Raw genomic sequence first — 16,128 nt, 5'->3', positions numbered from 1 at the left:
AAATTACATGATGTACAATGTAGCAATGGTAATTTGTTTTTACCCATGAATGTATTTGTGACTGACACCCTGACTCTCCATCTAACACAGCACCTTAGGTGTGGGCAGGAAGTCAGTTCTTCAGGAGACTCACATAGAGGCTGCGATAGCAATAAATAAAGAAAATGACTTCCTGTCCACACATGAGACACTGTATTAGCGGGAGAGTCAAAGTGCCAGTCACATGACATAGCTAAGAACCAGAAGGGAGTAGACAACTCATGAGTATAGTTACTGGTAAGAAGATTGCCTTCACTACAATTCCTATCATGCACCTTTCTAACAGTCCAGAGAGTAAAATGTTTTGTGGGAGTTTATCTTTAACTATACATTCTAATAGATTTTCATGCCAAATGCCATATTTATAAAGTCCCTGCACCACTTTTTCCGATACATATGAGTGTGTCTAAAAATGTGGGTGAGGTTTAAAAGTCACATGATGACTAATTTATTGATACTTTTTTTGATAGCGTTCTTCAATCACAGACACTCTATTGAGCATTGACCACAATTTATTAATCATAATGACATGTGTGGGGAGATGATCAACTTACATTACAACTATCGACCATGTAAACATTCCAAAACACCATTTATTGTACCAGATGCCCAGTTGGCACGTTCCCACCATCTTACCACATAAATGCTAACACTTCAAAGCAATGAATACATGAATCTGACCTATGAATCCAATATCTGAGCAATATCAAATAGTCTTCAATAAAATGAGCCTATAGTTTTGTGTCTGGTCCTGTATAATATAATCATGCAATCATACCTCTTTCCATATCTCCCCTACTTCTTGCTAACCTACCAAATCTACCTTAGAAAATAGTAGGGGAGAATGGTAGAGCGAATGACTGCATTATTAGATAGTAAAAGATCCCAGCAGCTGTGTCTCGTATTGAAGAAAATCTGCTTTATTTCACATTCGATAAGTTACATCCAATAGACCAGGATGGGTTTTGGCAATCTGCCTTTGTCAACAGGTGAGAAAGGCAGATTGCCGATACGCGTCCTGGTCTATTGGATGTAACTTATAGAATGTGAAATAAAGCAGATTTTCTCCAATACGAGACACAGCTGCTGGGACCTTTTACTGCATACGTGGAGTCTGCTCCTTCCCTCTGCAGCGTGTACTGAGGATTGAGTGCTGGCCGGATTGCTATTTGCATTATTAGAGGGTCTCTGTGTCAAACCCAATAACAGCTGCAGAGTTATCTATAACTATAAATGTATAGACTGACTTATGCATCAATCTCTACTGTCACCCATGCCTTTTGTTAATAAAAAGGTCAAAGATAATAGCCATGGGAGATCGGACAGGTTTAGGAAGAATCCAAAGTATCTAAAGTAAAGCAGCATTTTAGTAAATATCATATTTCTCACTGGACACTCCAGGGCTGGGTACAAAGTTAACTAAGACCATTACTCACCTGAAATGCAAATCTTTTCACATTCTTTCTGTGTTTTGAACCTGTTCTCATTTCCTCCACAGCCTCCGTACCAGAAACGTGCACAGCTCTTGGTTTCTGAGTCGTAGTACCAATTCAGTGCAAACTCTCGACAAGTTCCCTCTTCCTTCGGCAGTTTACAAGCCTCAGGTCCCACTAGAAAAAACAAGGACGATTTTGTTTAATACGAGAAGACATCTTAAGTAGATAAAAACACAGAAGGGAGTCACAAAGATGATAATTAAAGGAGAACATATAACAGTACACAAAGGAAGTAAATCAGTAGCCTAGAACCTTAAAGACTTTTTCCGAGATTAATAAAATTGGAGAACAGTTAGGGGCAGGCATACAGTTACAAACTAAGGATTACTTACCTGTTAAATTGCCCACTGGTCCAATCCTCCCCACTGGTGTTTGTTTACAGGGCTGTACAATGATGTCACTTCAATAACACGTGGCCACTGCAGCCAATCACTAGCCACAACAGTCTACCTTCCAGGCCAGTGATTGGCTGCAGCAGTCAATGTGATGTAAACATTGCAGCCCTGTAAACAAAGACCAGGAAGGAGAACAGGAATGGTTGTACTAGAGTAGTAGGCAATTTAACAATTAAGTCATGCTTATATTGTTATTTTACATTAGTACCTACTTGTGCCCCACTTTTTCTTAATCTTGCACAACCCATTTAAGTAATGCATTGTTATTACAACTTTAAAACTTTAAAATGCAGCTTCACTAACACCATAAGAAAGAGCCATTCCAAAGAATATCTATAGTGTCCGTCAGGACAATACTTGATTTTGACACAGAGAATTAAGAGCACTTTAGAAGTGTTGATGGCGAATATTCTAATCGCGAATTTTTATCGTGAATATTGGCACTTCGAGAATTCGAGAATATTTAGAATATAGTGCTATATCTTCGTAATCGCGAAATATCGCAAATTCGAATATTGCCCCTGCCGCTTATCACTGCACTTTAGTAAATTATTGACTATTTTGCAAGGCATAGTGTAAACCAGCATTTTGGATTATGTATCTTGTTGCACTCTTGTCTATCCTGAAGATTTGCCAACAAGAGCGAATAATGAAGCATTTCAGAAAATGGCAGCCGTTCGACAATGATTGAAAAGGCTTGGAAGCATTACATTAACTTAACACTTGCATTCCTGGCAGTAGTTAGAAAAACCTACAATTCCAGTCACTTTTTAAAAAAAATGCCTTTGCTCTACTAGACCTTTTATTATAGTACGACATGTGCTGTCTTCAAATTAAAAAGTAACAAGCCTTACTGATCCTTTGAACACAAAAAGCGGAAAAAAAAGACTATCGTTTCTCACAAAGACGTTAAGATGTCTAGATAATACAATGCACACTGGTTGGACCTGTTCCAGTAGATGTCAAGACCCGCCTGGCAATATATCAGATTTATATAAGAAGCACATGTTTGTAGATTAGCCCCAGCTTACATCATTGTAATTTATTTCTGCCTTTCCTACAATTGGTTGATATTTTTAGCTCGCTAAATAAGAACCTGCCCAATGGCCAAGAAGTGCGCAGCCCACTCGCCCAAGGGAATTCTGGGTAAACATGAACGAATTGCTAAGTGACTATCACCATCAGCGTAATGTGAAAGCATATAATGTGACCCAGATGTCTATTACCCATAATTCCACAGGACTTCAATCAAGCTCTTAAGTAGGGGTAAAGCTGTGTCCATAAGTTGTTTACTGTGGAATTCTGGGTAAAGAAACATATGGACTTGAGCTTAATGTGAAATTTATAGCTGTAGGCTTATGTATGCCTAGAAACAGCATTTAGACTTCAAAAGAGAAGAAAGGATGGACCCTTTCTAGGGTACAAGACCATATATCATGGTTTATTATTCTAACTTGTTCTTTCTTGAATGATGAGATGTGCTTTATAATTAAGAATATAGATGGCAGGTGGAATTATAGTGAAGGTCTCTATGGTATCAACATCCAAGAACTTTTCTGTGATCATAGTATATGTCACACTGAATGGTTTTATTGCCCATAAAGACAACATTGTTATTCTTTATCATCTGATTTCTTTAAATTCTACTGTGTTGTAGAACATTCATGTTATGATGTGAGAGGATATGTCTGCAAATCTAGATGTCGTAATGTCAGGAGATGCTCAATACACTTAGTGCCGTAGCTAGGCTTTTTTTTTACCCACGGCAAAGATTCAGTTTGCTACCTTAGCTTTGTATTTAAAAACCCAAACCAGGGCAAGGTAGTTTTTTGGCTACCCCATTGGCACTCAGCACTCAGGACACATGCCATTGTTGACTCCATTCCCTCCACCAATTAGATGCGTCCCATATGCTCTATTTCAGAACCATACAAACTATTATTATGAGTTAATATAAGACAGACTGTGGTTGGAGGAAACTTTCCTTTTCTTGTCAATGGTCCATCCCATATCATCTTGTAATGTCTGAACATCCTTTCAGTAGGCACTCAAACATTGCTCATCATTTGCTCAACTGTCATGGAGATTGTATGGAAAATACTTTGAAGAAACTGGTGAAGAACCAATGGTGTTATTGAAATTGTGAACAATCCCAATACCAAAAGTAGCTATGTTGACTTCTAATAAAGTGTCTTTAACGTGTCTAGTGTGGTCAACATGTGAATATCATAGAAAGCTAAAATATTATATATTTGTGGATTTTACATAGTAATACTGTATCAACTTTCATCTTTCAGCAGACATCAATAGCAATGAATATTCAGTATTCACTGTATTCACAGCTCGCTGTGTGTCTCTATGTTACCTGTTTTTTTAATTTTGTTTCATATTGCAGAGTTTTGTTGTATTTTATATATTTGACTGAAAGTTTGGCAGAGTATATATGGGATTATGAAATTGCATATTACTGTTAATTTTGAAAGAAAATGGAAAAAGTCTGGTACCGTGTTAGCCATCAACCATAGGTCCCCTCCCTAAAGGCACAATTTTGGCAACCATGGATGTGGAATCCTTGTATTCGAATATCCCACACAATGATGGATTAACTGCTTGCCGAGTATACTTGGAGGCAAATGGGATCGTCTCAGAGTCTGTACTACAACTGACCAAATTCATCCTCACCCATAACTATTTCTCTTTTGACAAGGAGATATATTTACAGTGCACTGGGACCGCCATGGGCAGTAAAATGGTACCGCAATATGCAAATCTCTTCATGGCAAAACTGGAAAATGACTTTTTGGAATCCTGCCTCAAAAAACCCTCGGCCTACTTCCGTTTCATTGATGACATCCTAATAATCTGGACCGACTCTGAACATGAACTGATAAAATTTCATGAACAATTCAACAAATTCCATCCCACCATAAACCTGACCCTCAACTATTCACACACAGAAGTCAGCTTTCTGGACACTGCCATAAAACTTCAATACGGCTCAATACAGACATCCCTGTATCGGAAACCTATTGATCGGCCTACATACCTCAAATGGGATAGCTTCCACCCCAAACATATTAAAAAGTCCATCATCTATAGTCAAGCCGTCAGATATGACCGAATCTGCTCCAGCCCATCAGACAGGGATGAGCATTTACAATATCTGAAAAGGACATTTTTACACCAGGGCTATCATCCTGCTTCAATTAAAGATCAGATCACAAGAGCCACCAAGATCCCCAGAAGTCAACTTCTCCAATACAATGAAAAGAAACAGAACCAGCACGTACCTCTGGTTGTGACCTACAACCCACAACTAGAGATACTGAGGAAAACTGCTAAAAAAATTACATCATGTCCTACATAAGGATGAACGACTAAAAACAATCTTCCCAGATCCCCCTTACTAGCTTACCGACAACCTCCAAATCTAAGGAACATTCTGATCAGATCAAGTTCAAGGCCATGTACCACAGAAAAAGGAACCCATCCCTGTAATATAAGAAGATGCAAAACCTGTTCCCATATAATGACAACAGATAAGATCCGGATCCCCAACACACAGTAGGACTATAGGATGTTCTACATCTAATGTTGTTTATCTGATGGCTAACACTGTTTATTCTAAAATATTGAAAGATATGACCTTAGTGCTTAATCTCCAATAATAAATATTCTTATTGGCTTCATACCTTGTCATATAAGTTTACAAAATGTCTGTCTGTGAATGGGCCAACACAATGAAACAAATATTATTTAGTACTTTGTAGGTAAAGTATCTTTGAATTAATAATTCTATGTTAACCTTTCACACGTCTTGTGAAGTAAAGGGCATATTTTATCATTTATTCAGGTGAAATTCTTATGCTATTAAAATAATTTTTTTTCTCTGTTTGACAATGTTGTGTGTTTTTTTTTTGCTTTTTAAAATATCTACAGTTGTTTGGTGCCTATCACAAATATACAATTGCTGCATTCATTTTCAATTCAATATCAATAGGCAAATTATGCAGAAAAAGCATTTGTCCTGCCAAGCTTCTTCTCAACTATGCTCCTAGAAAGTGCACTCCCTGAACAGATGATACAGGATAGACACAACCAAATTTTTTAAGTCTCTTGAGTCTAAGAGATCCCTTTTGTATATGAAAATACAAAGGATTGTTTTTTCTACAGTGATCACTCAAGATACAATGGCCTCAGGATACAATATTTTCAACATACAATAGTCTTTTCTGACCCATCGTAAGTTGAAACTAGACTCAACATACAATGCCTCAGACTCTGATCCAACCAATCAAGGTCACTTCTCTGGTAAAATAGCTGTATTAGTTGCTAGTCAGAAGCTATTACTGACTGTTATAGGTAAGGACTTGTTTTATCTGTCTTAGTTATCTCCTTATTTTTCTTAAATCTTCATTTTCTCTTATCTTGGATGATATTTTGGAGCTTTGGAACCGATTACTTAACTAAACTTACAATGGTTTCAACATACAATGGTCGTCCTCGAACCAATTAATATTGAATCTTGAGGGACCACTGTAATTTTAAATATTAGTCTGTTAATTTGTGTTAAATAGCAACCATTTTAAAATGTCTTACAGATGTTAACTAAATGCTTTGGAGTATTAAAACTCTGTCAAAGACAAAGGTGTCCTTGTCTAATATCTGAATTTATGTTTTTTTTTCTTATATACCGTATCTCTCTTTACTTTTCAATAGGTTTGTATACAAGATATCTACTGGATTCCCAACAGCATCACATCTCATCTGACACTGCTAACCACCATTTTACCAACCATATGCTCTTGTTTTCTATATAAGATATCTGTTAAAACCTTGTTTTAGGTAAAGTTGTTATAGTCCGATAACCCAAAAGTAAATGCATTCTGCCTAATTTAGGTTCATTATTGTCACATTACAGCAAACGTTTATGTTTGGTCATAAATCAGCCTAGATCAATCAGAAGAGGTCACTGAGGGGCTGGGGACTGAGCCATCAGATAGCCAGGCTGATGGATTTGTTAGATAATGGATTTCCGGAGCCTACTGTGTAATGGAATATATGCAGGTCTCCGAAGTCAAACAGTCCAAGTTTTTATGGAAAAATTATTTTTATCCCAAAATTCCTTTATATGCAATTTAATAAAGAAAAAAAATATGTAAAGGTGTCCATAGACTTTACCTATTGGTTTTCTTTCCATTCTTTTTTCTTGATAACAATACCAAAGTTAGAATGGATCACTAAAACATTAGTGTCTATCGATTCTCAAATTGTAGTGGAACTTTGCTTAGAAGTTACTATATTTTCTATTCCCAAAATCCCACAAATGTTAGTAAAAGATAAAATAACAGTATGGAAAATCAGATGGGAAATGGACAACAGTTTTGGCTGGATTATTAGACTGTTTCACAATTTACATCCCCAACTTTCTTGGCCTTTCTGCGGTGTTGGCTACATGATTGCCTATTTGTTCCCATAGTGTTCATTGTGTCCCAAGTATTGTACACTCACATGTGCTTCAATGTATTTTTTTATTAAGTTTGCATCTGCTTGGGACCAAATAACATTTGAAAACTGGAAACAGATCCATGAATCATTTTAATGAAATATTTTAGAAACAAGCTGCAGACTCACACATATGTGTACTATAATATGTTTGGAATACATTCCTGGGAGAGGAGCGGATGGGAATAAACACTCCTTTATATGAAGAACCGAACTGTTAACTCATGTAGCCTTCCATAAGTAGTCAAAAATGGTCTATGCCATTATAAAATCAGACACAGTTGATTTATTTAAATATGGTATTCTAGTCTGTATTCCAATAAAAGCATTTATTAAAACGACAAACAAGCCCTGCTTTATATCGTTGGGGTCTACCCTTTAAGGAAAAAGAAAATTTCACAGTAGAAATGTGTTTGATCTGACATTGCCCAGTGGATTATCAAAGGGCATCTGTCAGCAGATTTGTACCTATGAAACTGGCTGACCTGTTGTATGTGCACTTGGCCGCTGAAGACATCTGTGTTGGTTGCATGTTCTTATGTGCTCACATTGCTGAGAAAAATGATGTTTTACTGTAGGTAAATGAGCCCATAGGAGCAACAGGGGCGTTGCCGTTACACCTAGAGGCTCTGCTCTCTCTGCTACTTTCCACTCCCTCTGCACTTTCATTGACAGGGCCAGGCAGTGTAAACGTGATCATTCTTGTCTGGCCCTTTCAATCAAAGTGCAGAGGGTGCGGCAGTTGCAGAGAGAACAGAGCCTCCAGGTGTAACGACAACACCCCCGTTGCTCCTAGAGGCTCATTTGCATACATTAAAACTTAATTTTTCTCCGCAATGCTGGCACATATCAATATGGGACCAACACATGTAACAGGTCAGCCAGTTTCTTAGATACAAATCTGCTGACAGATGGCCTTTAAAGTGCTTTCTGGTCATTTTAAGACTTAGCACTTTTTTTCTCGGCTTGATGTGATGTGTTCTACAGGGTGGGCCATTTATATGGATACACCTTAATAAAAATGGGAATGGTTGGTGATATTAACTTCCTGTTTGTGGCACATTAGTATATGTGAGGGGGGAAACTTTTCATGATGGGTGGTGACCATGGCGGCCATTTTGAAGTCGGCCATTTTGAATCCAACTTTTGTTTTTTCAATAGGAAGAGGGTCATGTGACACATCAAACTTATTGGGAATTTCACAAGAAAAACAATGGTGTGCTTGGTTTTAACGTAACTTTATTCTTTCATGAGTTATTTACAAGTTTCTGACCACTTATAAAATGTGTTCAATGTGCTGCCCATTGTGTTGGATTGTCAATGCAACCCTCTTCTCCCACTCTTCACACACTGATAGCAACACCGCAGGAGAAATGCTAGCACAGGCTTCCAGTATCCGTAGTTTCAGGTGCTGCACATCTCGTATCTTCACAGCATAGACGATTGCCTTCAGATGATACGAGATGTGCAGCACCTGAAACTACATCTTGAAAAGTTTCCCCCCTCACATATACTAATGTGCCACAAACAGGAAGTTAATATCACCAACCATTCCCATTTTATTAAGGTGTATCCATATAAATGGCCCACCCTGTTTATTAATATTCCTATCATGGACTCTTCCTGTCTTTTTTTTTTTTTTTTGGAATGGCCCTTTTCTATACTTAAAGAGGACCTTTCACCGATTATTACACTATGAACTAACTACACAGACATGTAGAGCGGCGCCCGGGGATCTCACTGCACTTACTATTATCCCTGGGCGCCGCTCCGTTCTCCTGCTATGTCCTCCGGTATCTCCGTTCCCTAAGTTATGGTAGGCGGAGTCTGCCCTTGTTCTTCTGTAGCGCTGGCCAATCGCATTGCAGAGCTCACAGCCTGGGAGAAAATAACCTCCCAGGCTGTGAGCTCTGCGCTGCGATTGACCAGCGCTAGAGAAGAACAAGGGCAGACTCCGCCTACCATAACTTAGTGACTGGAATCTCTGCCTACTATAACTTAGTGAGCGGAGATACCGGAGGGCATAGCAGGAGAAAGGAGCGGCGCACGGGGATAATAGTAAGTGCAGTGAGATCCCCGGGCGCCGCTCTACATGTCTGTATAGTTAGTTCATAGTGTAATAATCGGTGAAAGGTCCTTTTTAAATGAGCTGTCCAGCGTTAGAAAAAAAAAAAGGTTAGATTTTTTCCCATGAAAAAAAGGTGTGGTATTGAAGATCATCCCTATTGAAGGAAATAAGCTGCAATAACAGAAACAGCCTGCATAAAAGATTGGTGCCATTCCTGGAAAAATAGCAGAACCTGTTTTCCAATCCTGAACAATCCTTTTAAGCGTGTTTTGTTCTTTATCTTGATTCTATCTCATGATTATTTTGTGTCCAACTCATTATTATTCTTTTCAATTTAAGAAAGAAGCACAAGTATATCTGAGCTACACCAATGAAGTTGAATCATCTAGTGGTCGTTATGTCTGTGGAACATTTATGTATCATCAGGAGAATTAGCTCGAGGTTTAAAGTGGTAACTGACTGATGCCTTTCTTCAAGACAAAATCCATAAACATTGAATCTTTAATTCATGATTGTCCTCTTTTTAAAAAGTTGAGTTCTTTCTGGATGAAGCCTCTTGCGTCTGAACATTGCCTTCCTGCCTGGACGCTGGCTGAAATTACCTGCAAGTGCTTTAGTTTCCAGCGTTGGAAGTTGCATGGTTTTCTCAACAGCTGAAATTAATAATATAAAACATTTTTGAATTCCAAATAGATTAATTCAACATAGGGAAAAAAAAGAGAAGGTGAAACGGTAATTAGACTTTTGGATAAATGATGGCTTTTCTGGAGAAGGGTCCTTAAAAAGATTATGTAGATCTTGAAAGTTACCTTCACCTACTCAATGGCAACAAATAAAAACAAAAAGCAAAACTACCAAATCAACATAAAGAATTTATTACATGAGCAACCTAGGAAATGATAAGAAATGATGGCTTTTTGGAAGGCTACAATATGAAATTAGATCTATATTGAAGTAATTAGTATGGGTTAAAGGTAAGAAGACTAAATCAACGCATGCTTATGGCAGTGCACTTTGCATGGAGCCTGTATGGCAGTGCATGGAGCTGTACAGCCTCATTGTGTTGCTATCAAGAGCTATGTTGGATAATGTACAGTACAGACCAAAAGTTTGGACACACCTTCTCATTCAAAGAGTTTTCTTTATTTTCATGACTATGAAGGCATCAAAACTATGAATTAACACATGTGGAATTATATACATAACAAACACGTGTGAAACAACTGAAAATATGTCATATTCTAGGTTCTTCAAAGTAGCCACCTTTTGCTTTGATTACTGCTTTGCACACTCTTGGCATTCTCTTGATGAGCTTTAAGAGGTAGTTCCCTGAAATGGTCTTCCAACAGTCTTGAAGGAGTTCCCAGAGATGCTTAGCACTTGTTGGCCCTTTTGCCTTCACTCTGCGGTCCAGCTCACCCCAAACCATCTCGATTGGATTCAGGTCCGGTGACTGTGGAGGCCAGGTCATCTGGCGCAGCACCCCATCACTCTCCTTCATGGTCAAATAGCCCTTACTTTCAAAGTTTTCCCAATTTTTCGGCTGACTGACTGTCCTTAATTTCTTAAAGTAATGATGGCCACTCGTTTTTCTTTACTTAGCTGCTTTTTTCTTGCCATAATACAAATTCTAACAGTCTATTCAGTAGGACTATCAGCTGTGTATCCACCTGACTTCTCCTCAACGCAACTGATGGTCCCAACCCCATTTATAAGGCAAGAAATCCCACTTATTAAACCTGACAGGGCACACCTGTGAAGTGAAAACCATTTCAGGGGACAACCTCTTGAAGCTCATCAAGAGAATGCCAAGAGTGTGCAAAGCAGTAATCAAAGCAAAAGGTGGCTACTTTGAAGAACCTAGAATATGACATATTTTCAGTTGTTTCACACTTGTTTGTTATGTATATAATTCCACATGTGTTAATTCATAGTTTTGATGCCTTCAGTGTGAATCTACAATTTTCATAGTCATGAAAATAAAGAAAACTCTTTGAATGAGAAGGTGTGTCCAAACTTTTGGTCTGTACTGTATATGTGAATATACTGTATTCCTTCATATATAAAGCATCTGATGGAACATGGCGCAATGGAGGCACATCGAGATACAGTATAGGCCTCATGCACATATACAGCACCTGTAGAAGATTGGGTTTACAGTGCATTTAACTCTTCACAGGACTTTCTCTCCAGGGTCTACATTTGAATGCCCAAAAACTGTATTTAGATGTATACTGCGATGGGTACATTCACTTTACTGGTTCAAATTGAAAGGAATGGACCACTTTATTCTGTTCGGTGAAAAAGCCAGAAGCTAATAGAAAGAAGGTCAATGGAGTCCAAAGATGAATCCTCTGAATATTGTTTTTTGGGCAATTAGATGTATACCCCCAATGGAAAGTCCTCTAGAGGGCTACATTAAAAAGCAATGTGAACTAAGCTTTACCACTACAAAACTGATACACAAGACAGCTGACACAAACTTAGTTGTCCGGGCGCTGGCGGTGAGATCTCTAGCTTTGCCGTGACAGCTCTGGGAAAGATGCGCTGTGAAGCCACACCCCCAGGTGATGTGACAGCATCCTTAGCAACAGGATGCAATGCTCTGTTTCTACCCACAGCGGGCGTGTGCTGGAGGAGACTAGCAATGGGTTGATTGCTCAGCTTCTCTATTCCTCTGTGCTAGTGTTCTGACTAATGGAGCACTGAGTCATGATCAATCAGGTTCTGATCCTGGGACTCGGGACTCTATTTAAACCCCTTCCTGGCCAGATACCATAGCCAGTGATAGGTTTTCACTCCCTAGCTGTGCTCCCAGTTCTGTTCCGTGTGTTTTTGGATTGCTTATTGGATTGACCTCAGCTTGCCTTTGACAGCTCTCTGTCTCGTGATTTGGTACTGTGTTTCATGTCTGGTTCTGACTTTGACTTGACTGTTCTGAATACTCTCTGTCTGATTTGGTACTGCATTGTCCGCCCGGTTCCAACTCATTTCTGTATGTCTTTGTGTAGTTTCTTCTCTGTGTGTGTCAGTCCTGCACCTAGCAGAGTAGGGAATGTCGACCAGTTGCGGACTTGCCACCTAGGGCTTGCCCTGCAAGTAGGCAGGGAAAGCGGGCTGGTTTCCAGTTAGGGTTCACTGTCTGTGTGTTCCTGCCTATTGTGCTGACAACAGCTCTGTTAAGAAGCACTAACCTTTTAATATTTTTTCATGTTAAACTTTTTTTTTCTCATGTTAAACTTTTTTCTCATGTTTCATTTTCAATGGCTGTTGTCTGTGTGGAGATATATATTTTTTTTAATTGTGCATTGGTACATTTAGAAGTTTATTGTTTTGCATATTGGTGGAAGTACTCTGCCAACTTATGTGTCCTCCAATGCTTTGACCTATGCAATGCAAGTGCCCAAAATTGCTAAATGTAAAGAATTTAGAAATTAGAAGCACAATGTTTTTTTATGTAAGGAATAAGCTAATGAGTACTTTAAAAGAATGACATAAAAGAGGAGGTGAATATTGTAGTTCAACATGCACTGAACCAGAGGTCTATAACATGTTTCTATACTATTAGCAGATTATATGCTTAACTACTGCTGAGACCCCAATATATTGACCTCTTCATTGTTATATACAAGAACTGGACCATTTTAGTAAATATTATCATTACTCTATTATTTTTGAAGTTTTTTTTTAATCAATTATGTCCTTCCATCCATTCCTACAGGCAAAATACTGAAAGGCAATCAGAATATAAGCTATTGGTTAGACCAGGTTTTTGCGTTAAACAGATATTTTTGATGAATGTTTTTTTTACAGTTTTCTATTCATTGTTTACACTATGTTTAAAACAAAATAAAATCATGCTGTTTGTGTGCTGGCCACTAAGCCTAATAATATGTCAAGACTCCCTGTTCTTTAGCATATAGACCTATACTTTACAGAAGCCACATGGGTCATAGACACAAGAAAATGGAAGGGACTTTATGACTGATTGACTTATACAGGTGAGTGTTGTGGGCATATTCTGAGGCCTGTGCAGAAATCATTGTGCAGGGAGGTGGAGTATATAAGCTGACACCAGCCTATTGTTAATGAGGGATCCTGTGTTACTAATATTTAGGTGTTACCTGCTGTTGTATGCCTGCATGAGATGATAATGATATTTCTGCTGAAAAGTGATCAGTACAGAATAGAAAGTTATAATGCTGGATGTTGACTATGATTCGATGTTTTAAAAACATATTAATACAAAATAACACATTGACTGTTTTACTCCAGTTGCCTGTGACCACTGTGGAACACAAAGCCTGTGGGGTAGAGAGGGCTTTAAAAGTTGGTGGTTAATATTAAACAAGAGGTGAGTGAGTGAGTAGCAAATACCCCATGTCTGATACTTACATGTCTTTTGACACCTATTGATGCATTCAGCTTCAGTGTCAAATCTATTGGCATTGCCACCACACCCACCATACCAAACCTGGGTGCAAATCTTGTTTGTCTTGTCAAAGAACCAATTAACCTCATTCTGCTTGCACTGGGTGCCCATATCCAGATCTAGCTCACATGGATCTGTTAAAGTGGAATTTCAGAAAGTGTTCAGAAAGTTACTATGTGGACTATGTTACTATGTGCATACCTGTGGGTTGACCAAATGATGTATTATAGGGTAACCTGTATACATTTGGTCTTCTAGAGAAAATCCAGGTATCAGAAGACTACACGAATGCGTATTTAAAGGGCATCTGTCAGCAGATTAGTACCTATGACATTGGCTGACCTGTTACATGTGCACTTGGCAGCTGAAGGCATCTGTGTTGGTCCCATGTCCATATGTGCCCGCATTGCTTCGAAAAATTATAAATGCAAATGAACCTCTAGGAGCAATGGGGGCGTTCCCGTTATACATACATACTCTGCTCTCTCTACAACTGCCACTACCTCTGCACTTTGGTTGATGGGGTCAGGCAGATGTGATGACATTTACACTGCCAGGCCCTGTCAATCAAAGTGCAGAGGGTGCAGCAGCTGCAGAGAGAGAGCAGAGCCTTTAAGTGTAACGGAAATGTTATTTGCATAAATTAAAGGGCTTCTACCACCAGATTTGGTCCTATTTAGCTGACTGACACTAGCGATGTACTAGTGTCAGCAGTCCATAACAGTGTTCTTACTTATCTGTCTGCTGCCGTTCACCTTAAAAACGTACTTTTATAGATATGCTAATGAGCCTCTAGGTGCTATGTGGGCGTCATTAGCACCTACAGGGCTCCGTCCACTAACCATTTCAGCCGCTCATCGCGTCCCTCCAGCCCGCCCCACTTCTGTTGATTGACGTGAAACTTCTCCGTATCTCGTACCAATTCACTCACTGCGCCGAATACAGAAGCGCACGGCGCAGGCGTCTGGTGGTAGAAGCCCTTTAAAGCATAATTTTTCTCAGCAATGTCGGCACATATGAACTTGGGACCAACACAGATGCCTTTAGCTGCCGAACGCACATGCAACAGGTCAGCCAGTGTCATAGGTAAAAATCTGCTGACAGATGCCCTTAAGGCTACATTCACACGACCGTATGTGTTTTGTAGTTCGCAAATTGCGGATCTGCAAAAAAAAAACTGATGCATGACATCCGTTTTTTTTTGAAGATCCATTGTAACAATGCCTATCCTTGTCTGCAAAGCAGACAAGAATAAGACAGGTTCTATTTTTTTGCGGGTCCACGGAACGGACATACGGAAGCGGATAGCTGTCCACATTTTGTGTGGACCCATTGAAATGAATGGGTCTGCATCCTATCCACAAAAAAATGGAACGGACAAGGAAACAAAATACGTTCGTGTGAATGTAGCCTTTATAATGTATATAAAATAGTGGGAGAAGTACAATGTTAATCATGTGTCATGTCTGCTTAGATTGATGTATACCGTTAAAGGAGACCAACCAGTATCGCCAGCTGACAGAAAAAAAAGGTATAGGAGAAGCCTGGATGGATGAAGTATAGCAGTTATTATGGAGACAACATTAGGTTATGATTATGAATGAAGCACTATACATCAGAGTTAAACAGTCTTCATGCCTGCTCTTTGTATATTTTTGCCTATAAGAAAAAGGTTAAATAACAAATAATTAACCAGTCTTGGGGATTAAGAGTTATAGATTTAAGTAGTTACACAGGCAGAGGAGCAAAAAGACATAAACCATAAATACAGTACAGTGTAGAGAGAAGAAGACCTCAATATTTAGACCACAGTTTCAGTGACAGATATTCAACTCCATTATATTTGATGTATATTGAGCTTCTTCTTCCAGAAGACCACTCATAGAAGACTATTTGTATGCAATTTGAGGTTGTCATCTCATGTAGGCTTTACTGCAGCAAAGTCTGCAGCAAAGTCACAGTGCAAAAGATCCTACAATATGGAGCTCAAGGTCAGACAGTTTGCTCATATAAGCCTGATTAAATGTGAGGAAGTTCATCATATTCTACTCGGTGGTGCATTTGGATCCTTGACTTTGGAATGAATTGTTCCTCTGTGATCCTGGTTCAAGTAGTAGTTGAAGGACCACATGTCTACACAGTGGCACTATAAAAGTTGGAGCTAGACATAACTCATAAAATACCTACTATATA

At 38.9% G+C, this 16,128-nt stretch overlaps 1 protein-coding gene across 6 annotated transcripts in view; it reads right to left on the bottom strand.

The window, feature by feature from the left end:
- COL6A3 (collagen type VI alpha 3 chain) overlaps positions 1-16,128 on the bottom strand; it is a 107,630-nt gene that overhangs the window by 1,124 nt on the left and 90,378 nt on the right. For 5 of the 6 annotated variants that reach the window (XM_040439885.1, XM_040439887.1, XM_040439888.1 and 2 more), the window contains 3 exons: positions 13,899-14,069; positions 10,106-10,156; positions 1,476-1,649 (listed from right to left, as the gene is read on the bottom strand). In XM_040439885.1, coding sequence (XP_040295819.1) covers positions 1,476-1,649; positions 10,106-10,156; positions 13,899-14,069 — 396 coding nt within the window. The remainder of the gene's footprint in view (positions 1-1,475; positions 1,650-10,105; positions 10,157-13,898; positions 14,070-16,128) is intronic. The other variant, XM_040439886.1, reaches the window with a different exon arrangement.

This window comes from Bufo bufo, chromosome 7 (genome assembly GCF_905171765.1).
Source record: "Bufo bufo chromosome 7, aBufBuf1.1, whole genome shotgun sequence".
NCBI classification, from domain to species: domain Eukaryota; kingdom Metazoa; phylum Chordata; class Amphibia; order Anura; family Bufonidae; genus Bufo; species Bufo bufo.
The sequence above is the reverse complement of the archived record's forward strand: the minus strand, read 5'-3'. Positions and strand labels throughout refer to the sequence as shown.